Source organism: Leucoraja erinacea, chromosome 18 (genome assembly GCF_028641065.1).
Source record: "Leucoraja erinacea ecotype New England chromosome 18, Leri_hhj_1, whole genome shotgun sequence".
In the NCBI taxonomy this organism is placed as follows: domain Eukaryota; kingdom Metazoa; phylum Chordata; class Chondrichthyes; order Rajiformes; family Rajidae; genus Leucoraja; species Leucoraja erinaceus.
In genome coordinates, this window is record NC_073394.1 from 8,303,987 (window position 1) to 8,326,421 (window position 22,435).

At 40.9% G+C, this 22,435-nt stretch overlaps 1 protein-coding gene across 1 annotated transcript; it reads right to left on the reverse strand.

The window, feature by feature from the left end:
- Nucleotides 1–1,344: 1,344 nt before the first annotated feature.
- tcp11l1 (t-complex 11, testis-specific-like 1) lies at nucleotides 1,345–20,648 on the reverse strand. The gene is made up of 11 exons (XM_055649229.1): nucleotides 20,628–20,648; nucleotides 18,480–18,576; nucleotides 14,190–14,390; nucleotides 13,005–13,137; nucleotides 11,751–11,871; nucleotides 9,588–9,808; nucleotides 6,189–6,325; nucleotides 4,831–5,018; nucleotides 4,521–4,702; nucleotides 3,513–3,685; nucleotides 1,345–3,065 (listed from the first exon to the last, which is right to left on the reverse strand). The coding sequence occupies exons 3-11, from the start codon at nucleotides 14,341–14,343 to the stop codon at nucleotides 2,830–2,832; spliced, it is 1,545 nt and encodes a 514-aa protein (XP_055505204.1). The 5' UTR covers nucleotides 14,344–14,390; nucleotides 18,480–18,576; nucleotides 20,628–20,648; the 3' UTR covers nucleotides 1,345–2,829.
- Nucleotides 20,649–22,435: the final 1,787 nt, after the last annotated feature.

The following is a 22,435-nucleotide window of genomic DNA, read 5'->3' on the forward strand; positions in this document are numbered from 1 at the left end:
GGATAAAAACCCAGGTCCAATTCGGGAAAAAAATCCGGGAAATTCCTCTCCGACCCCAATCTAGGCGATCGACACTTGTCCAGGAGATCACTCAGGTCTTACTATACTAACCATACCTAGGTCCATATCCCTGCCCTCTCCCCGTAGCCCCTTATCCCCTTGGCAGCTAAAAAACCATCTATTTTAGTCTTAAATATATTTAAAGTTTCTGCTTCCACTGCTCCCTGGGGCAGTGAATTCCATAAATTAACCACCCTCTGGGTGATGAAGTTCTTCCTCATCTCAGTTTTAAAAGAGCCCCCCCTTATTCTGCAACTATGTCCCCTAGTTCTAGTTTCCCCGATCATTGGGAACATCCTCGGTGCATCCACCCGATCAAGGCCCCTCACGATCTTATATGTTTCAATGAGATCGCCTCTCATTCTTCTAAACTCCAAAGAGTAGAGTTCCAGCCTACTTAACCTTTCCTCATATGTCAATCCCCTCATTGCAGGAATTAATCTTGTAAACCTTCGCTGCACTGCCTCCAGGGCTAGTACATCCTTTCTTAAGTATGGAATGCAGTGGGTTGAAAGCTGTTGCCACATCCAAGGGATTAGCATCATTTTACAGCCATAAATTCATTTCAGAAAAAATGTTTGCCAAAATAGTCAATTGAACTAAAGTTGAAGTAGTTATGTTGGCGATATAAAGTAATCTCCTCAGCAAATTTTCAATTCATGGTCACAAGCAACACTATTTTTGATCTGGGAAAGGACTGATAGAAATACTGCAGTGAGAGTGGCTACCTCTACTTCTCCAAAAACTTTGCCTGCTTCAGTCACTAGAGGCTCAGGACCTATTGTTTTCAGTTTATCAACATGCATTGGATTATTAACAAATGCTGGGTTTCCCTTCTGTGTGGGAGCGGGTAGAATTATCAGCCTTCATTCCCACAAACAATGTCCTTCAGACATTCTACAAAGGGAGGTGCAGTCTGCCGAGAGATGAACTGAGCGCAATAGATTTTTTGGCTTTAAGGGAATCGCAAGTGATCAATTAGAAATTAGGGAGGTAGGATCAACTATCAGTGAATAGTAGGATGGATCTGAAGCACAAAGTAGCGCTACTTATTCAAATCCTTACACTAAAATCTGTCAGCTCTTCAAGACCGTTGATACATCAAACTCTAAACTTAAACATCTCTCCCACGTTCTCTGATGTTGGTGGGTAACAAATAGCAGAATCTTGCCCTTCCTGACCAAGGCTTTCCTTTTACAATTATCACATCAGCACAAAACACTTGTGGTCAGAATCATTGTGCATCACTTGCATGAATTAATCATATCCACTTTACAAAATAACTACTGTCACTTGATGCACCTTTATTTTACCAGGATACATAGGTTTGCATGTTTTTGTTTAAATACTATACATTATTACTACTGCAAAATTCTGGAAACATGCAGCTGAAAAAAAAAAGCACCATTCTCAAGTTTTACAAAATAAGTTATTAGTATTTACACCAGTAAAGTCCAACTTGCAGTCAGTACAATACATTACACAAGACGCAAGCATAATGCTCAGCAAGAAAGCTCTAATATTAAATTAAATCATAGCCAACAGTGGAAAAACACTGAGGATCTCGTTGTCTCCGAGTGACATAAATGCTCTCATTTTAAGATGATGTATTTATCAATTCAATGAGTTTACAGTGCAGCAAATTCAAGCATTATCCTCATCTGTAAACCTCTAGTGGTTCCAACTCCCAACACAAATTTAGTTTCCAAAAGTGATCCACTGTATGATGGTCATTTGCTACAGTATAAAACATGTGGCTGCATCTGAACAAACCCAGTTGGGCGGAAGCATACGGGAATATCATTTGATGCTTCTAAATGGGCATAAGAAGTTTCTCTAAGTGCTCTTCCGTTTTTCATATAATAAATAACAGATTAGATTTGGTCTATAGTTGACAAAGTGGTTGCAAAGCTAGGTAGTTTATGGTGAGTTGGTTAAACTGGAATGCAGAATCAATATTGGGACTGCAACAAAGGTTTGAAGAGCTACAGTTGCATTCTAAAAGTAAGCACACAACAGTCTAAAACATCAAGGACATCCTTTTTGCTGTAGAGAGGTTTTCCACTGATTACAGTCTAAAGAGATGCATTTAAAAAAGGGGGTTTAGTTTATCGAGCAGTGAACAAGCAGAGATTGGGTTCATGCTCATGGACCGTACTGATGAGAATCAGCATTCATCAAAGATACAAGGATTGCCAGAGAGGTCCAGTGGGTCACTTACACTATTACCAATGCTTTGCGGTATCAACAGACCATGAGCATTGTTTGGTGCCATGGGTCATCCTTTTATTAATTAATTGATACCAACTAGAATTCCATTCATGATGGTCAGCTGTGTGCACGCCTATTGACAAGGGCATCTAATTTTGGACTTTATCCAATGACTGCAGTTGCATTGTGCCTCTGGTTGTAAAGAGCCTCAAGGTGCTTTCATCTCAGTTTTAGGGTTGGGGAAGATAACAAGGAGACGACAGATTTTGGTGAAGAATTATTCAAATATAATGCAAGATTATTGTTTTACCATAAGTGAATTTTATCTTTGCTTAATAGCACAAATATTGTATACAAAGGGCAATGGCCAAATGGCTTTAATTTAAGGACCCTCGTCCTACTCCCCACCAACCTCACATTATCCCAAAGCATTATCACAATCTTCCCTCCCCAAAACAAAAGGAGAATGAAACCAGCTTGGTTTCTCCTTAAAACATATGGAGACGCACACAAATGCAAAGATCTTGTACAAATGTGAAATACTTTAATATATTATGTTCATTGTTCTGTCTCACTTGTCCCTGGAGGCAGTGTTTCATTCCTTTGGAGCACTTTAGCCAAGATGGTGTCGTAATAAGGATTGAAGACCAACTTGTTATAGTTTACAAGGTGAAGGAATCGGATAGTAATCTCCTCCAACTCTCTTCTAATGGGGGCAAGTCCTCCAGGGACGGTGACTGATTTGGGATTGCTCGACGCGAGATGCACCTTCAGAAAAGCCTGGATCCGTAAATCTGGCAATAAAGATAACAAACAGAAAGTGGAGTATTCGGAAAGCAATGGGTAAAACTACTTATCAAACTGGAGCAACCACGCCATAACATAGCCAAGAATGAAGGATTTAAATCAGATTCTCAACAGGTAAATAGAGACTGAAACAGATACAAAAGTTTTTCTACAACTGCTATCAGAAAGTTATCTACCTGAACAGTCTGATTTAAAGCAGTGTTAATTTATTATCAAATATGCTGGAGCACACTTCTTAAACAGGTAAGAAATTACCTCTTAGGTAAAAGGAATAGAATAAAAAAGAAAATGCTTCTCCTGGTTTGATATGGGCAAGCTGAAGAGAGGGTCGGTGGTGCCAGTCTACAAGCATGCCTAAACATTGACCAGCCTGACACCAAATCAGGTACATTCCAAACACACAGCATTTAATGCATTACAATGTATATTCTTACCTATTAATTTTCGAACAGAGTTATCCAAACTAGATATGGCCTGGATTTGACCTTTCAATACCGCCTCTTTCTCAGTGGGTAGTAGTGAGAAACCGTGCTGAGATAAGCATTTATTAACTTCCACACAGATCTGTTCACTCACACTGGTCATGGTCTCAGCGAGATGAAAAGAACTGCAGAAACAGTGAATATTTGGAAAGTGAAATTGAAAAAAATCAAACGAGAAGTCCTTGGTTAATGTTTTCTTACATGAAATTAAACTGGAATTACTCAGATGACATTCACAACACTAGTTGATTAGTCCTGATGAGGAGAAAGGCAGAAGAGGTGCGAGAGATGCAAGAAAGGTATCGGAGAAAGTGACGTGGATGGGAAAGGACGTGAAAGGGTGCGGGAAGTCAGAGAGAATGGACAGGAGAGGGGCCGAGATAAAATATGAGGGAAGTTAAATAGTAAAGAGGAAAAGAAGAAAGCAGATGTGAAAAAGAGGATATTAAAGACACAAGATATTTAAAGTAAAACCAGAACAAAGGAAGTCAGATTTATGGACACATTTAAAGATTCAGGGAAAGTATGAAGTTTTATGATGGTTGAAACCAAGTCAGCATCATAATTTAAGGAATGTTCAAAAAGGAGAATAGAGGGATAACTAGAAACTCCAGAAGGTCATTTGTTCCTCATGCCTTTCCTATGATTCAATTAGATCATGATTGATATTTCTCCTCAGTGCCACTTTCCTTTACTAACCTCACATCTCTGCTTAATATCTAAAAATCAATCCAGTTAACTTTCAGTGTGTTTTCCTTCTAGAAAGTGTACATCGAAACAAAAAGTTCACAAGATTGGGATTACTATTCAATTTGGGAATAAATAACTGCACTGATTAGATGGACTACACAGCTTGTTTCATTCAATCTGAAAGTGAATCTTTGAAATTAAGATTTAAATATCTTGTGAGAATCTGGGTGGTACAATCCAAATCGACGGAGTACACAGTAGATCACTTACTGAGAATGCATGCCTGTCAATAAGGCTTTAATAATGCCCTTCAGTCTGTCCAGAAAGCCAGAGAGTCCTGATATGGCAGCGCCGGTCATGTTGTATATGACTAGCAACACGGCTGCAATGATGGTCAACTGATTCAGCTCCTGCTGCATCTCCTTGAAGCGGGGTTGGTCCATCAGCACAGGCTAAGCAAAGAACAAAAAGACAGAAAATCTTAAGAGTGAAAATCATAGATCTTAGAGGACAAACTCCTGCTCTTATTTTCTTGTATATTGAACAACTGGTGCATATGGGGTGAGGAAATGGAGCTCACCTCTGGGAAGAGTCTGCTGGCATGATCCCATTGCAGTAATTTAACATACGCGTGGTTTAACACTGAGATAGGGCACAATGCCGATACGTCTGTGGCACCAGCTGTGGCTCCATCAAGCACGGAGTCAGCAGAACTCAGGAGTTCACTTGCTGTCTCTTGCAACCATTCTGTAGCTAACTCCAGGGAACCTAGAGCAAAAAACGAAAATCAAGTCAGTTAAAACAAACTTACTTTAGAAGTAGATGTCTTAATGCAGACTCTTCCGACTTGACATCATTGAGAGTGCTTGCAATAGTCCATGGCAGAAATGTGAATATTTAGCAAGCATTTTGTAGCTCATTGTAAGGGAAAAGGAAATGTTAGTGGGTTCCCATTTGCTTTAATCGCATAATCAGTCTGGTCATTATAGAGTCACACAGGATGGAAACAGGCCCTTTGTCACAACTCATTCATGACAACCAAGATGCCCTATCTAAACTAGTCCCATCTAGCCACATTTTGTCCATATCAGTCTAAACCTTTCCTATCCATGGACACGTCCAAGTGTGTTTTAAATGGTTTACTGTACCTGCCTCAACCACTCCTGTCGCAGTTTATTCCATATACCCATCACCCATTGAGCGAAAAAGTTGCCACTCAGGTTCTTATTAAATGTATCCCCTCTCACCTTAAACCTATGTCTTCTGCTTCTTGATTCCCCTCCCCTGGATAAAAGACTCTGTGCAATCAATTCTCCTCAAGATATCACACTCGTGTTTATGTGGGTTTACTGTACTATTTGATTGTACTTCAAAAGTACTTTCTTGGCCTCATCATGCTTTGGGATATTCTGAGGTCAGGATATGTCCAATGTTAATGCAATTTCTGCTAAATAAGGAAATGCACTGTTTTATAAGCCAGGAATGTATAAGGCTTTGTGTAGGAAGGAACTGCAGATGCTAGTTTAAACGGAAGAATGATACAAAATGCTGGAGTAACACAGTGGGACAGGCAGCATCTCTGGAGAGAAGGAATGGGTAATGTTTTGGGTCGAGACCCTTCTTCAGCCTGAATTAAAACATGTCAGAGAATCGAACAATCTGCTAAATTAATTATTTCCCTGCAACAGTGTGACAAAGACAGGCATAGATAGGGCAGTCACACCCTAATCACTGATTTATCCTCTTTCAGATTCTAACTGGCATGGAGACCTAGTTGGGAAAATTCCCAACAGACATGACATATTAAATAAAGATAGTTCTTTTATTTAATTATTTGATTTTAATAAGTTCCGTTTTTATTAAGTACAAATGATAAGCACAAGATCATCGAATAGCCTAGGTAAAACGTTATGCCAAGAAATGACTCTTTACTCTCACCGTGTTGCTTGTCAAAGAATTCCTGGAAGCACTTTCGCTCGTAATCAACAGATTGTTTCATTAAATGTGGTCGGATACTGCTAATGGCAAAATTCACCATGTCGAGCTTCATTAAATCCAGCACACCAAAAATCTCCCTGTAAAAACAAAATTCATGATAAACATAACTCATCTTTATCTTTTCAGTCTGCTGCAGTACAGGTCTAGTCTGGGTATTATAACATCATACCTTCATGGACCCAGTTCAAATCCATCATCATTATTGGAAGAAAAAGCATAAACAATGACATATAATGTTTTTAAAAGGCACATTTGGACCAAACTATAATCATTTAAAAATAGCTTTTTTTTCCAAAATGCATTTGTGTTATTCTGTTCAAAATACACTGACAACATGTGCTTCATGTCCAGGACTAGTCTTCATTCTGCTTGGAAGCTGAGCTCTCGTTCACTCTGGCTTGAGAGCAGTGTTTGGGTAATGATGTAAAGCTGATGTGGTGAATTGGGAGATGTATTCTGCGTTTCAATTTTGAACTCTTCTAAAAAGGCATCAGCCACCATTTCCTGACTGATAAACATCACAAAATTGCTACAGCACAGTAGGAAGTGATTCAAGCCATTAATTCTGTTTAGGCTCATTACCGACCAATGCACTCAGTGTCTCAGTCCCTTCTCTTAACCTTGTAGTTTTACATTCAAAAATTATCCAATTGTCTTTCAAAGCCAAAATTACACCATGGTCCACTGTATTCATAGACGATGCACAAGAGATCAGAACTGGAAAATAAAATCTTCACGTAACTTTGCGATCATCTGAAATTCACTTCAAATCAGGTCTTTGGCACCTTCAATATTGGGACGTTTCCTTCTACTCACACTGCACTCATGGGGATTTTCTAATCTCAATAAAATCTTTTGTCAACCTTCCCAGTTCCAAGGAGACCATGCTAGATTATGTTGGCTATACTCAGAGCTTAAACTTCTCAACCGCAACATCATCTTAGTAAATTTCAATGCTCTCTCCAGGATTGATTGAATGATTCAGCATGGACCATCAATCACACGTTCACACAATTCTATGTAATCCCATTTTTGCATCCAGTCCTTACACACTCGCCCAATTAATCAACAAACTGGAAAATGGAGCACCTGGAGGAAATACACACGGTCACAGAGAGAACATGCAAGTTCCACACAGATAGCACTCAAGGTCAGAATCGATCCCGGATCTCTGGCACTGTGAGGCAGCAGATTCACCAGCTACACCACTGTGCCGCACTATTCCAATCCCTGTTTCCCGTTCTATCTTCCTATTCAAACTGTGGTTTAACCAATGATTTATAAAAGTTCAACAAAATCTCAATATTAGTACATGAACCCCAGCATCTTACATAATTTCTTTCTCTAACTGCCCTACAATGATAAAGAAAATTATGTGTATATTAAATAACCACCACACTATCTAAGCGGAATGCTAAAACATTTTATATACATCTATATTTTATGTATTTACTGCCTCAAGGTTTCACTCTTTGATCCTGTGGTCCCTTTAAAAGTGCAACGTGTAGTTTTATTGTCTCTATTTTCTCTAAGTGACATAGTGCTTCACTTCACAGTTTTTAGTGTTAATTTTTTGCTGCCATTACACCAGCCTACTTATGTTCTTTTGTGGCCTATTAATACCTAATTTTTTGCCATACTTCTCAGTCTTGTGTCATTTCCAAGTTTTGAAATCTTTGCCAGGAAGTACATTAGTCATTAATAGGTGTCAAAAGATCCTTGCAATCCCAATTATAACCAAACATAACACAGCTGATAAATTTGTCAGAATTTGTAGGAAATGAAATTTCTCTCATTTCTGCCTCTAACATAGTCAGAGTTTCCGTGGAGAGAACGGGGAGAAGGAAGAAATTGCATTTGTGCCATACAAGTATGTTGCAAACTCCATTTTAAGTCTACTCATTGTGCTTGTCAAAAAATATAGTTCTGATGTTTACATGTTGTTTCACATTTATTTTCTTAAAATTTCTTATTCCACAATTATTTTGTGACTTGAAATACTTGATCTCACAGCTGTTAGTATCCCACTCGGATGCTATTATGAATCCAGAAATAAGACAGAATTTCCCCATATCTTTCACTATCGTATTTATGATTGAAAATTGGTCACTATTAGGGGAGTGAAAATGAACAGAAAGGCAAAAGGAATTTTGTACTACATTGCAGTTTTCAATCGGACACCCAGTTGAATAAAAATCCATGAGTATGTTTCACATGTTCTTTAGTTTAGTTTAGTTTAGTTTAGTTTAGTTTAGAGATACAGTGCGGAAACAGGCCCTTCGGCCCACCGAGTCCACACCGACCAGAGATCCCCGTACATTTATATAAACACTATCCTACACATTTGGGACAATTTTACTGAAGCTATTATACCTCAAAACTTGTTCATCTTTGGAGTGTGGGAGTAAACCGGAGCATCCGAAGAAAACCATATGTTCACAGGGAGAACATACAAATTCCGTACAGATACCACCTATAGTCAGGATCGAACCTGAGTCTCTGGTGCTGTTGTTAATCCTGGTTAAATTGGGGGGGCCAGGACCCTAAAATTGAGTAAAGGTTTCTGGGCTGCTAGGCCATTTGGTCAATTTAAAAATGTTTTCTGTAGAAATGTGACAAGTTGCAGAGTGGTGCCAGTTTGTCTAGACTCTAGAGCCTAGATCAGAGCTGCAGGAAGAGAATGAAACATCTGCAGACCCTGAACATTAGGTGCAAAATGCATAGAATGGATTGGATGCATGCAAACCAGACATACAGATTGTAAATAATGTTGCAAAGCTTTACATTGCTGAATGTTGATTGGATTAAGTATCGAGCCTTGTCTGGTTTTCTTGCACATCAGGGTAAATGTTGCGATGTTTGTTTCCTTTGAGAAACACTGTTTGAATATAATGTATTAGCCACTGTATTATTGAGTTAGGGAAATGTCTGTCATGTATGGGGTTAATCGATATCTGTAATTGGATTGTAAAGAGGCCACCCCCACGTGGTTCGGCCCTTTGAGGTCCGGGGACCTATAAAAGTCCGCTGCCACGAGGTTCTGTGTCGATCTTCTGGGAGAGCGCTCAGGACTGCGTGACCTTCTGGAGTGTCTCTGTTTGAGCGAGGCCAAGAGGGCTTGATCAGGCAGATACAAAGATCAAACCCGCGGTGGTTAGGTACAGTAGTGGGAACTGTAATTATGTTTTGTCAAAATAAAGTTTAGATGCGCAAGTGCTTCACTCAGTGATTTTTGACTGAAACTAGGCTGGGGGAAGCTTAGAACGAGCAATTTACACTGTAAGGCAGCAAATCTACCGCTGCGCCACCATGTATGACATTATTAATACATAATCTTGCCTGAATAACTTAACCACGTCTACAATGTTCCTGATGAGCTTGATGTCTTCATCCCTGATAGGGGCACAGAGAGTCCCCATCATCCCAATAATGAAGTCAGCTAGTTTGGGGATGTTCAATGCACCATTCTCAGCCTCCTGCTTGATGAGATCCAGATCCAGAACTTCATTGATTTGGTTCCTCAACCTGGTGTGACCAGGCAGCAAGAATGAGAGTAGAGTCTAAAAGGTAATAGAGCTGAATCAGAAACTAGATGGAAGCATCCAAAGTATTTATTTGAACACTTTCAAAGTGAATATAACAAAATAGCCTGAAATGTTTTCAAAAGACATGGGGATACCTTTTCACTGCCAAAACACTGGAATCATCTATGTAATAGCTATTTTATCTCAGAATAGCTATTTTATCTCAGAATCCACAACTGAAAATTAATAATCATATGTATATCATTAAACAAAAGTCCCTGGCATACTTTTGAACTATAGGAGGGTCAAAGGAGAATAGGCCATGGATCAGATGGGTCCTGATCTTATGAAACAACGGAACAGCTTGTGGCTCTGTTTGGTCTATTCCTGTTCCCATTCCTTATCTTCTTATTTTAATAATTGAATGGAAAAGCAAGAAATAATTGGAGAAAGTTACTGAGAAATCTCAAATGATAATGGATATTTAGAACTGCTGCATACCAAGATTAGTAGTGGTTGCACCAATGGTATTTTAATTATAACATATATCTAATTCCAATTTTGAAAACTATTTAATCCAGCTCCATCTCCCATCCAGTTTTGTATTCACTACACATCATCATGTAAGCAGCTACAATTAATAGATGTTTAAGAAGGAACTGCAGATGCTGGAAAATCGAAGGTACACAAAAATGCTGGAAAATCAAAGGTACACAAAAATGCTGCTGCACCCGCTGAGTTTCTCCAGCATTTTTGTGTACCTACAATTAATAGAATCAAGAAAGCAGCCTACTGAACTTGTAAATCAAATTGAAAATCTCCTCCCTCGTGACAAAGTGTCCTGGTCATAAAAGTTTAACCGGTTCTCTTTGCACGGACGCTATTTGGCCTGCTGAGTATATCCAGCATTTTCAGTTTTATTTTGTAGATCATCGTTGTCGATATAAACTGATCTCTGCTCATTCAGTCATGTTATAGTTTATAGATTAAGACTAAACATGCTTTTCCCTTTTAGTAATGCAATTTTGAAACCAATTGCTTTCTCATGACCAAGCTGAAACTAGGATTGTTCTAATTCTATATCTGGTTATGACAGGCATGCCAACAACATCCCGAAATCTGTTTAGTTTTGTATATTAAGTACAGCCACTTTAATGATGCAGTGAATATAAAACTGGATGGGAGAAGGAGTTGGATAAAGTGGTTTTCAAAACTGGCCAGGTATTATATGGCATGACATTTTCAAGTCCAATGATTTATAAATGATGTTCACATATATAGTTCTAACAATATTTCAATATAGGATTATTATGACAAACTATTGCACAAATTTACAATAATGGTGAAGTGTTGTTTTAGGGTTGTGCCATCTCCTCTATCATCTTTGCTTCCTCTAGGTTTCTCAGGCGTCTGTCTCCAGAAAGTTGGAGAGGCTGTGCGGGGTGTGCCACGGATATGGGTTCAATTTCCAATGCGGCAAATTGTGGAATCCGGAAATTTAGATTAGTGGGAACGCCACAAAGGCTACTGGAAGTTTCCAAAAATGCAAGAGATCTATTTACGGATTATGAGAAATGTAAATCTGCAAATACCACTGCTGTGCTCCCTGTTCTATGTACTACCTGGCTGATTCATAATGTGAAATGTGTAATCCTCCGGAGAAAATAAGCTGCCAGAGGAAGTGGTTGAGGTAGATACAATAGCAAAGACATTTGGACAAGTCATGGTTAGAAAAGGGTTTAAGGGATGTAGGCCAAACGCGGGCAAATGAGATGATCCGAGATGGGGCATTTTGGTTGGCATTGACGAGTTGGACCGAGGACCAACTGTATGACATTATTTTCCCACTATCACCACCTTCTCAGGAGGGTAAAGCAACAAGGCTGAACATGACTTGATATACTAAATACAATTTCTAAACAACTGTTTACAGTATCAAACTGAAATGGTGCACCATTATCCTGATGTAAAATCATACCTCTTTAATCTCAGATAGGAGCTTGATTGCATGGTCGTAAACAGGTGGATCCTCATTTAGCTGGGCTTGTAAACAATCCCAAAAGGCTTTCTTCATAATTTCTTCAATTGTCTTCTCAAAACTGTTGACATGAATATTGATTTATCCCACTTCAGGTAGCCCCAGCATTCCCACTCCCTCTATCCCTCCCTTACCCAAGTTGCATTAGCTTCTCGTTTTCACCTTACAAAGAGCTAACAATGGCCTGTTTCCTTTATCATCATTACTTCTTTTGCATATCTTTTATTCATTGTTCTTTATCTCTCCACATCATCGTCTATATCTCTCGTTGCCCTTATCCCTAACCAGTCTGAAGAAAGGTCTCGACCCGAAAAGTCACCCATTCATTCTCTCCAGAGATGCTGCTTGTCCCGCTGAGGGCTGTCCCGCCGACGGAACTGCAGATGTTGTTTTAAACTGTAGACACAAAATGCTGGAGTAACTCAACGGGACATGCAGCATCTCTGGAGAGAAGGAATGGGTTACGTTTCGGGTCGAGACCCTTCTTCAAACAGGGCAAGTGGGTAGATAGACTGAAGTGGCCTGTTCCTTACACCGCATACCCTGCATGGACCCCAGGTTCTCAATACCATGCCAAATGTCTCTTCCCTTCTTTGAATGGCCATGGGCCTGACATTCCCAGGGGTTACTCTTTGGAAGAGTGTCTTTACCTTGGAGCGGAAGCAAGGATAAGTGAACTGAAGGGATTGTGCTTCTTAGATTAGAATAGGTTTAATCAAGTTGTTCAACATGATAGGGCTTTGATAGAACATGAAGGGAAAACTGTTTCCCATGGCAAGTAGCTCAGTGACTAAAAGTCATGGATTTAAAATAATTGGGAAATAAATCAGAGGTGAACTTGGGGAAAACATTTTAAAACAGAAAGCTTTTCCCAACCAGACAATGGATGAGTTGGAGTCAGGTTTCAACATTTCCCGTCACCCAACTCACAGGTTTCATGTTTTAAAAATAATTATGTAATTATGTCACAGTGACCACAAACAGGAAAGTTCAGTTCGTCCTAAATTAGCTTTGGCCAAGTTTTGTTTAGGAAATAATTGGCAATTATCATGGAAACCAATTGAAGAATCAAATTCAATAATTTCAATTTCAATAATTTTGTTTGTAACCTAATTGATGTATTAAAAGGAACTAAAAATGTGGAATTACAAAAGCTACAAAATAAACAACTTCTGTTCTATTGAAAGAAGGTACCTGCTCTCTGGTAAATCCCGCTGTTTCATTATGAAACTTTCATCAACCACGATCTCATGGGCTAGAGCCATGTTGTAAACCCCTTTTTCTGCCTCAATTAATTCCTCTACTGATATCAGATTGGGGGAAACAGCTAGAATCACAAATAAAAACAATGATGTCATGACATGTTCATACCTCAATACAATATATCTTTTAACTTCTTAAAAATATGCAAGATGGTAATTTGTCCCTTAGCTTAAGCTAACATCATTCCTTTGGTTGTGGAATACAAGGTCAGCTTTAACATGACAATCTGAAACAATAATTGGTTATTGAATGCCAGAAATTAGCAGAACAAAGCATTGAGGCTCTGCTATATTAAACATCTATTCAATTCGTAATTAGGTAATTAGATATACTGGAATATTACCAAATAATTATATCTTTCTACTAATCTGTCGATCTCCCACAGCACAAGAAATTATTTTAAATAAAATGTAACGTAAATATTATAAACATCCTATTTTCAAATTTAAATATAGTAAACATTCCATTTTTAACACCTCATTTGTGGCTTTGCAAGTTTATGGAGTAGTCATTTTTTCAATGCAAAGGGAATGATGTAATAACAAGAACAATTTATTCTAATTATAACAGTTTGCTATTTCATTCCCCTTTGAAATATGTTTCCATGTAATCTTACTAAATTATGTATTGATTTAGATTAGTTTAGTTAAGTTAAGAGATACAGCACGGAAACAAGCCCTTTGGCCCACCAAGTCCGCGCTGACCAGTGATCCCTGCACATTAACACTATCTTACACACATTACAGACAATTTTCAATTATACAAAGGCAATTAGCCTACAATCTGTATGTCTTTGGAGTGTGGGAGGAAACCAGAACTCCCGGAGAAAACCCATGCAGGTCACAGAGTGAACGTAAAAACTCTGTACAGACAAGCACCAGTCATCAGGATCGAACCCGGGTCTCTGTTGCTGTAAGGCAGCAATTCTACCGCTATGCCACCGTGCCGCCCTTTGATATAACTATTTCTGCGTTGGTAATTTAGAATTTGCAGAGCAGTTTACAAAGAGAGGAAAACAAAAATGCTTCACATTAAATACCATCAATATTCTTCCTTTAATTTCCAACTATAGTCCTAGACTTGAGCCAAGACCAAGATGTATGAATACAAACTTACAAGGAAGAGTGTTTCCACTGCAGGCGATTTCAGTGCCTGGTCTCATTTGATGATGTAGATTCTCGGCTTCTGAGTCCCTCTGCCCACTAGGATGTGTACTCACTGGATCTTCCTCCCCGTTCCCTTCCTGTGGTTTCTCTGGTTCCAAAGGCATGTTTGATGCTCTTCAAGTATACTTTATGCAGTTTTTTGACTTAGAACCTGTAAAAGACAGCAGCTTGAGCTTTGCTGATCATAATTCCTGTATTACTCTGGGGACGTAAAAAATGGGGATGAATATTCTGCAGCGTGACTTTAGAGAGCTCGGAAAAATGCTGAAAAGGGTGGTTATCTCTGGTTTGCTTCCAGTTCCTCATGCTGGCGAGAGCAGGAACAGGGAGATATAGGACCTGAATGTGTGGCTGAGGAACTGGTGCAGGGGGTTGGGATTTAGATTCTTAGACCACTGGGATCTGTTTTGGAGTAAGGGGGAACTGTACAAAAGGGACGGATTGCACCTTAACAGGTGGGGGACCAGCATTCTGGTAGGCAGGTTTGCCAATGCTACACGGGTGGTTTTAAACTAAATAAGGGGGATCGTCAAGGACGGAGTTAAAGCGAGAGTATAGGGATAGTTAATGACCCCAGAATTAACGGGAAAGAAAGCTCACAAAGGGATAGGAGAGTATGGCCAAGTGTAATAGGGATCGATGTGAAAGGTGAGATGCTTAAGGAATTAAAAGTTTTGTATATGAATGCGCAAAGTATAAGAAGTAAACTAGATGAGCTTGAGGCTCAGTTAGAGGTTGGTAGATATGACAGTGTGGGGATTACTGAGACGTGGCTGCAGGAGAATCGGGCCTGGGAACTTAATATTCAGGGTGATACATCCTATAGAAAGGACAGGCAGGTGGGCAGAGGAAAGGGGGTAGCTCTGTTGGTGAGAGATGGAATTCAGTCCCTTGCGAAGGAAGACATAGGGACTGACAAGGTAGAGTCACAGTGGATTGAGTTGAGGAATTGTAAAGGCAAGAAGACACTAATCGGTGTTATCTACAGACCCCCAAATAGTAGCCCAGATGTAGGGTGTAAGTTGCAACAGGAGTTAAAACTGGCATGTAACAAAGGTAATGCCACGGTGGTGATGGGGGATTTCAATATGCAGGTAGATTGGGAAAATCAGGTTGGTTCAAACCCCAAGAAAGAGAGTTTGTAGCGCGCCTCTGAGATGGATTCTTCGAGCAGCTTGTAATGGAGCCGACCAGAGAAAAGGCAATTCTGGATTTAGTGTTGTCTAATGAACCAGATTTGATAAGAGAACTCGAGGTAAAGGAACCGCTTGGAGGTAGTGATCATAATATGATTAGTTTTAATCTGCAATTTGAGAACGAGAATGTTAAATCGGAAGTGTCAGTGATGCAGTTGAACAAAGGGGACTATGAAGGCATGAGAGAGGAGCTGGCCAAGGTAGACTGGAAAGGGATCCTAGCAGGAATGATGGTGGAATAGCAATGGCAGGAATTTCTGGGAATAATCCAGAAGACGTAGGATCATTTCATTCCAAAAAGGAAGAAAGATTCTAAAGGGAGTAGGAGGCAACCGTGGCTGACAAGAGAAGTTAGGGATAGAATAAAACTAAAAGAAAAGATGTACAACACAGCAAAGAGAAGCCGGAAGCCAGAGGATTGGGAAACTTTCATAGGAGGAAACTTTCAACAGAAGGAAACAAAACGGGCAATATGGGCTGAAAAGATGAAGTACAAGGGGCAGCTGGCCAGGAATATAAAGAAGGACAGTAAAAGCTTCTTTAGATATGTTAAGGAAAAAAGAATAGCAAAGTCAAATGTGGGTCCCTTGAAGGCTGACACGGGTGAAATTATTATGGGGAACAATGAAATGGCAGAAGAGTTGAACAGGTACTTCGATCTGTCTTCACTAAGGAAGACACAAACAATCTCCCAGAAGTACTGGAGGACAGAGGATCTAAGGGGGTAGAGGAACTGAAAGAAATTTTCATTAGGCGAGAAATAGTATTGGGTGGGCTAATGGGACTGAAGGATGATAAATCCCCTGGACCTAGTGGTCTGCATCCCAGGGTCCTCAGGGAGGTGGCTCCAGAAATAGTGGACGCATTGGTGATCATTTTCCAATGTTCAATAGATTCAGGATCAGTTCCTGTGGATTGGAGGATAGCTAATGTTATCCCACTTTTCAAGAAAGGAGCGAGAGAGAAAACGGAGAATTACAGACCAGTTAACCTGACTTTGGTGGATGGAAAGATACTGGAGTCAATTGTTAAAGAGGTAATAATGGGGAATTTGGATAGCAGTAAAAGGATTAGTCCAAGTCAACATGGATTTATGAAAGAGAAATCATGCTTGACTAATCTTCTGGAATTTTTTGAGGACGTGACAAGTAAAATGGATGAAGGCAAGCCAGTGGATGTAGTGTATCTAGACTTTCAGAAAGCCTTTGATAAGCTCCCGCATGGGAGACTGGTGACTAAAATTAGAGCACATGATATTGGGGGTAGGTTTTTGACATGGATAGAAAATTGGTTGGCAGACAGGAAGCAAAGAGTAGGAGTGAACTGGTCCTTTTCAGAATGGCAGGCAGTGGCGAGTGGAGTGCCGCAAGGCTCGGTGTTGGTGCCGCAACTGTTTGCCATATATGTTAATGATTTGGAAGAGGGAATTATGAGCAACACTAGCAAGTTTGCGGATGACACAAAGCTGGGTGGCAGTGCGAACTGTGAAGAGGATGTTAGGAGGTTGCAGGGTGACCTGGACAGGTTGAGTGAGTGGGCAGATGCGTGGCAGATGCAGTATAATATAGATAAATGTGAGGTTATCCACTTTTGGCGGCAAAAACAAGGGGGCAGAACATTATCTCAATGGGGAATGCAGGAAAAAATTTTTCAATGTTGGGCGAGTCCAGAACCAGGGGCCACAGTCTTAGAATAAAGGGGATGTCATTTATGGCTGAGGTGAGAAAAAACCTTTTCACCCAGAATGTTGTGAATTTGTGGAATTCCCTGTGGAGGCCAAATCACTGGATAGATTTAAGAGAGAGTTAGATAGAGCTCTAGGGGCTAGTGGAATCAAGGGATATGGGGAGAAGGCAGGCACGGGTTATTGATTGGGGGCGATCAGCCATGATCACAATGAATGGCGGTGCTGGCTCAAAGGGCCGAATGGCCTCCTCCTACATGTATTTTCTATGTTTCTAAATCCCCAGTGTGATATTCCACTCAGAAATACGATTCCTTAGCCATCCACAAAATTAAGCAATTGGGAATGGGAACTATTTCAGTGATATATTCAGCTAAGCCAAAATGGTTTCAATAGTTTTCAATAAATAGTGTAATAATTGTGTGGTAATAACTTTAAGAAACATTCCAAACAGGACTTTGGCAATTGAGTTATAATTCAACAGGAAAGTACAATTGCAGTTATAATTACAGACTGTTCCATCTTGAAGAGTTAATGCAATACTTTGGGGTGGTGGTGGAGACAGAAAAGATCGTGGAGTTTAAGAGGCTTTAACTCAGGCTCAGGGAAGTGCAAGGAATGGAAGAATACGGATCATGTACAGGAAGATGAGATCAGTTTAACTTGCCATTATTTTCGGCGCAAACATTGTGGGCCGAAGGGCCGTAATACCATACCATAATAATGGCACGAAGGGGAGAAATGTACAAAAGTCTTATTATAACCCTTGTATTGGTCAGAGAAACCACCTCCTCCGTCTCATTTTAGTCTCTTTTGTTTCATTATCCTAGGTTCTCGAGTTTTGGTCCACAACCTAACAGTGTCCGTTTTTGTAAACCGGCATCTGAAGTCTCTTGTGTCAAGTATTTATTTTATACCCATCTCATCTTTAAAGGATTCCGGATGTACAATTTTATTACCAATTTCCATCCCAATTCACCTGCCATGTCACTTTTTAGCTCACAGAAGTCAGTGCCAGATCGTGGCGACGCTTTACGTGCTCTTCCCAGAGGAGGACCTACTCCATTTGATACAATCGCAATACTCTTTTAAATCTCTTTCCTAACTATATTCAGTACTCCATACATTCCCCTTTGCTCTACCTATTGTTGTTGAGTTTGACTTGATTGTATTTATATACAGTATTATCTAATGTGATTGGATAGCATACAAGACCACTACTGTGGTAACATGATAATAATAAACCTAAACTCAACTAGTTCAGCATTTGATTCATTTTTGTTGTTCCATTATTATTCTAAGCCTATTATTTTAATTAACATTCCCCACATGTTCTTTCAGCAAAACATGTACTACTTGCCAGACTTAATTCAGCATTCTTTGTTTCTTTGCGATGAAAATACACTGATGAAGACACTTCTCCTGTGTACGTGCAAAATACCATGGATAGTGGGAATCTGAAATAGAGAGAAAATGCTGTAAGTATTCAGCAACTGAGGCATAATTTCTGCACTGAAAAGATAGTGAGCTAAGTGACTGTCTAAGTTGTGTTTGATCGAAGATAGACATAGAAGATGCTGAAGAAACTCAGCGGGTCAGACAGCATTTCTGGAGAGAAGGAATAGGTGATGTTTCGGATCGAGACCTTACTTCAGACTGAGAGTCAGGGGAGAGGAAAACTAGAGGTATGAAAAGGTTCAAAACAAAGCAGACCTAGCACAGATGACCATGGAAAGGTGGAACCCACAATGATCCATTCTGGGCTGTGGAAGAGGTGAAAAAAATGGACATGAACAGTGAAACTAGCAGGAGACCTAGGGTGGGGGAAGGACGGAGAGTGAGGGAATACAATGGTTACTTGAAATTGGAGAAATCAACATTCATACTGCTGGGTTGTAAGCTGCCCAAGCAAAATGTGAAGTGCTGTCCCTCTAATTTGTATGTGGCCTCACTCTGACAATGGAGGCGGCCCAGGACAGAAAGGTCAGTATAGGAATGGGAAGGGGAGTTAAAATGTTTGGCAACGGGAGATCTTGTAGGCCAAGATGGGCTGAGCGTAGATGTCGATCGCTGTTGCCGTAATGTCCTTCAGCCCTACAATCTTCCACGATCCCTGCATCTATCCTTGTCTAGCATCAAGCCCATCTATATTTCTTCTGCAGATCCTGACAGCTGTGCATTTGCTACTTAAACTCTCAACTCTGAAATTCACATTTAATCTTGTGAAGCAAAACTTGACAGCAAGCATTTATGTGCCATGTAACAGCACTTTGCTGTTTATTTTGGTGATGTTAGTTATGCTGCTGGTTCAACATACAAAAATGTTTTTAAACAAAAAATACACCTTGCATTCAACAACAGGTACAATGATAGAAAAACAGCAGTCTATTTGTAAGCAGCAAGATCTCACAAACCACCAAGTGACAATGAACAGATTTTGAATGAAGAATAAACAAAAGGCCAAGACATATTTTGAATGAAGAATAAACATAAGACACTGGGAAGAAATCAATTACTCTCTTTGGAATAGAGGCATGGATCATTCATGCCTAATTCATCATGTCTAATGTTTAATAGTACTTTCAAGATTACAGCGTTCTCCCTGTACTCAATCAGACAGCTACCTGAGTTTTCCATGTTCAAATCACTAGGATTCCTTCGCTCCAGAGATGCTGCCTCACCTGCTGAGTTTCTCCAGCTTTTTTGTCTACCTTCGATTTGTCCAGCATCTGCAGTTCTTTCTTAAACAGGATTGTAACAACCCTTGTTGACAAATTACTGTTGTTTTATGTTCTATGTTTTATGTTAAAGTACGGATACATTCTTGGCAGGTGAGGTGTGGATGATTATATGGGCAGACACAAAATAACTCAGCGCGGGCAGCAGCATCTCTGGTGAAAAGGAGATGACATTTCGGGTCGAGACCCTTCAGTGTATTTGTACATGAGGCGGACGCTCTGCTTGTGTATTTATGCCCACAAAAGATAGACACAAAATGATGGGGTAACTCAGCGGGACTCAGTGGTGCAGCAGAGGCAGAGAGGCCTACTGCCCAGACCACCGGTTCTAACAGCCCCGGACCGCCGCCACACCTCACCCGCTCTCGTCCCTGCTGGCATCAGTCCATCCGTCACGATGCCCCTCCCGCCTCCGCAACCCGCCCTGCCCGCATCGCCGTCCGCTCACAACGCCCGCCCGCATCACCGTCCGCTCACCGCGCCCGCCCGCCCGCATCACCGTCCGCTCACCGCGCCCGCCCGCATCACCACCCGCTCACCGCGCCCGCCCGCACCGCGACCACCTGCGCCCGCCCGCCCACCCGCCCGCATCACCGTCCGCTCACCGCCTGCCGCCCGCATCACCGTCCGCTCCGCCGCCCGCCCGCATCACCGTCCGCTCACCGGGCCCGCCCGCATCACCGCCCGCTCACCGCGCCCGCCCGCATCACCGTCCGCCCGCCCGCATCACCGTCCGCTCACCGCGCCCGCCCGCATCACCGTCCGCTCACCACCGCGACCACCCGCACCGCCAGCCCGAGCCCCTCCGCCGACGACCGTTTATTTACGGAAGCGACCAGCCGGAAATGGGCTCCGCGAGGCCTTATGGGAATTGTAGTTCGAAGCAAAGATCCGCTATAAGATGTTTAAGAAGGATCATCATCAAAGATCTTTGATCATCATCACCAGCAAAGATCCTAGAGGAGCAAGATAGACCACTCCTTGAAAAACGCGTAGTATCACGTGTGTGATCGTCGACGCCATTTTTTGAGGCATTTTATTGGGCTTCCCCCACACTGTCATGGCGTCCTTATCTAAATTTCATCTCACTGCTCTGCTATCAATTATTCTAATCGTAAATCTAAACGACCCGACCTGTCATTCTTTAGGTTCCCCAATAAAAAAGAAAGGTGAGAAAATATTTTTATTATTTTCAGTCGATATTCTGTCGTGAAAATGTTATTTTCTGTTCTCCCATCAACGGCCATTGGGAAACTGGGTTTGTCGGTACATTAGAAAGTTATTAGACTTATTTTTAATAGATCTTTACTTACCATAATAATAAAGACAATTTTAACACTTCTGTACGTTTTTGGTTTTGTTCTTGTAAGGGATTGGTCTCCACAATATGGCCCGCGGGACACATTAGGTCCAGTGACCAGGAGATTTTTCGAGCTCAGATTCAAGTCCGAGAATGGGCGGCTGTTACCCATTATATCCCTCGAATTGTCAAGACATCACAAGCAAAGATCACAAGCCCGCCGTGAAGAAGGGTACAATCAAATATTATACAACTCTGCTCTATCATCTTTGGTGCAAAGGTGGGCCGGGGGGTTCGGTGGCGGCGGCCGCAATCAAAGATACTCGAGGAGCTCTACTCTATAATCTTTGGTCGGAATGGGACGGCTGCGCGTTATAATGTGCTATCGTTCCACTCTCCCTCTCCCCCTTCTCCCTGTCCCCCTTCTCCCTCGACCCCCTTTTCCCCTTCTCCCTCTCCGCCTTCTCCCTCTCCCCCCTCTATCTCTCTCCCCCTCTCTTCTCTCGATCTCTCTCCCCCCTCTCTTCTCTCCATCTCTCTCTCCCTATCTTCTCTCGATCTCGCTCTCCCCCTCACTTCTCTCGATCTCCCTCCCTCCCTTCCCTCTCTCCCTCCCTTACCTCTTCGTGAGAGTTGGCAGCTCTGCTATGCCTTGGGTCCAAAAGAGGATAGAAAGAAAATACTTAATGGTCTTTGTAAGAAGATTTTAATAAGCTCTTCTACATTTAAGGTAAATTGACATAGAGGCAAAAAGCATCTTCAATATACAGGTCTCTCCACACAACTGAAAACAATTGCATTTAAGTGATATATCATCCATTGTTCAGGCATGTAGCACTAGGTTACAATAAACTTCCTACATATTCCAGGAATGCATCTCATAAAAATGGGAGAGGCTTAAATGCATTGTAAAATCATAAATCCATGTTGACTTGGACTAATCCTTTTACTGCTATCCAAATGCCCCATTATTACATCTTTAATAATTGACTCCAGCATCTTTCACACCACCAAAGTCGGGCTAACTGGTCTGTAATTCCCCGTTTTCTCTCTCGCTCCTTTCTTGAAAAGTGGGATAGCATTAGCTATCATCCAATCCACAGGAACTGATCGTAAATCTATTGATCGTTGGAAAATGATCATATGCATAAATATATATGTATGTGTATATATATGCATGTATGTGTATATATATATATATGTTTATATGTGTGTATGTATGCATATAAATGTATCCATATGTATGAGTGTATTTGTATGTGTGCACGTATGTATGTG

Bases quoted from the DNA above. Each gene is read 5' to 3' on its own strand.
- tcp11l1 (XM_055649229.1), bottom strand. From the start codon at position 14,343: ATGCCTTTGGAACCAGAGAAACCACAGGAAGGGAACGGGGAGGAAGAT. The intron at 6,326-9,587 runs GCAAGATTATGT...TTGTTTTTACAG, and splicing joins GACGTGGTTAAGTTATTCAG to GGAGATTTTTGGTGTGCTGG. The intron at 4,703-4,830 runs GTGAGCTCCATT...TTCTTTGCTTAG, and splicing joins CCAGCAGACTCTTCCCAGAG to CCTGTGCTGATGGACCAACC.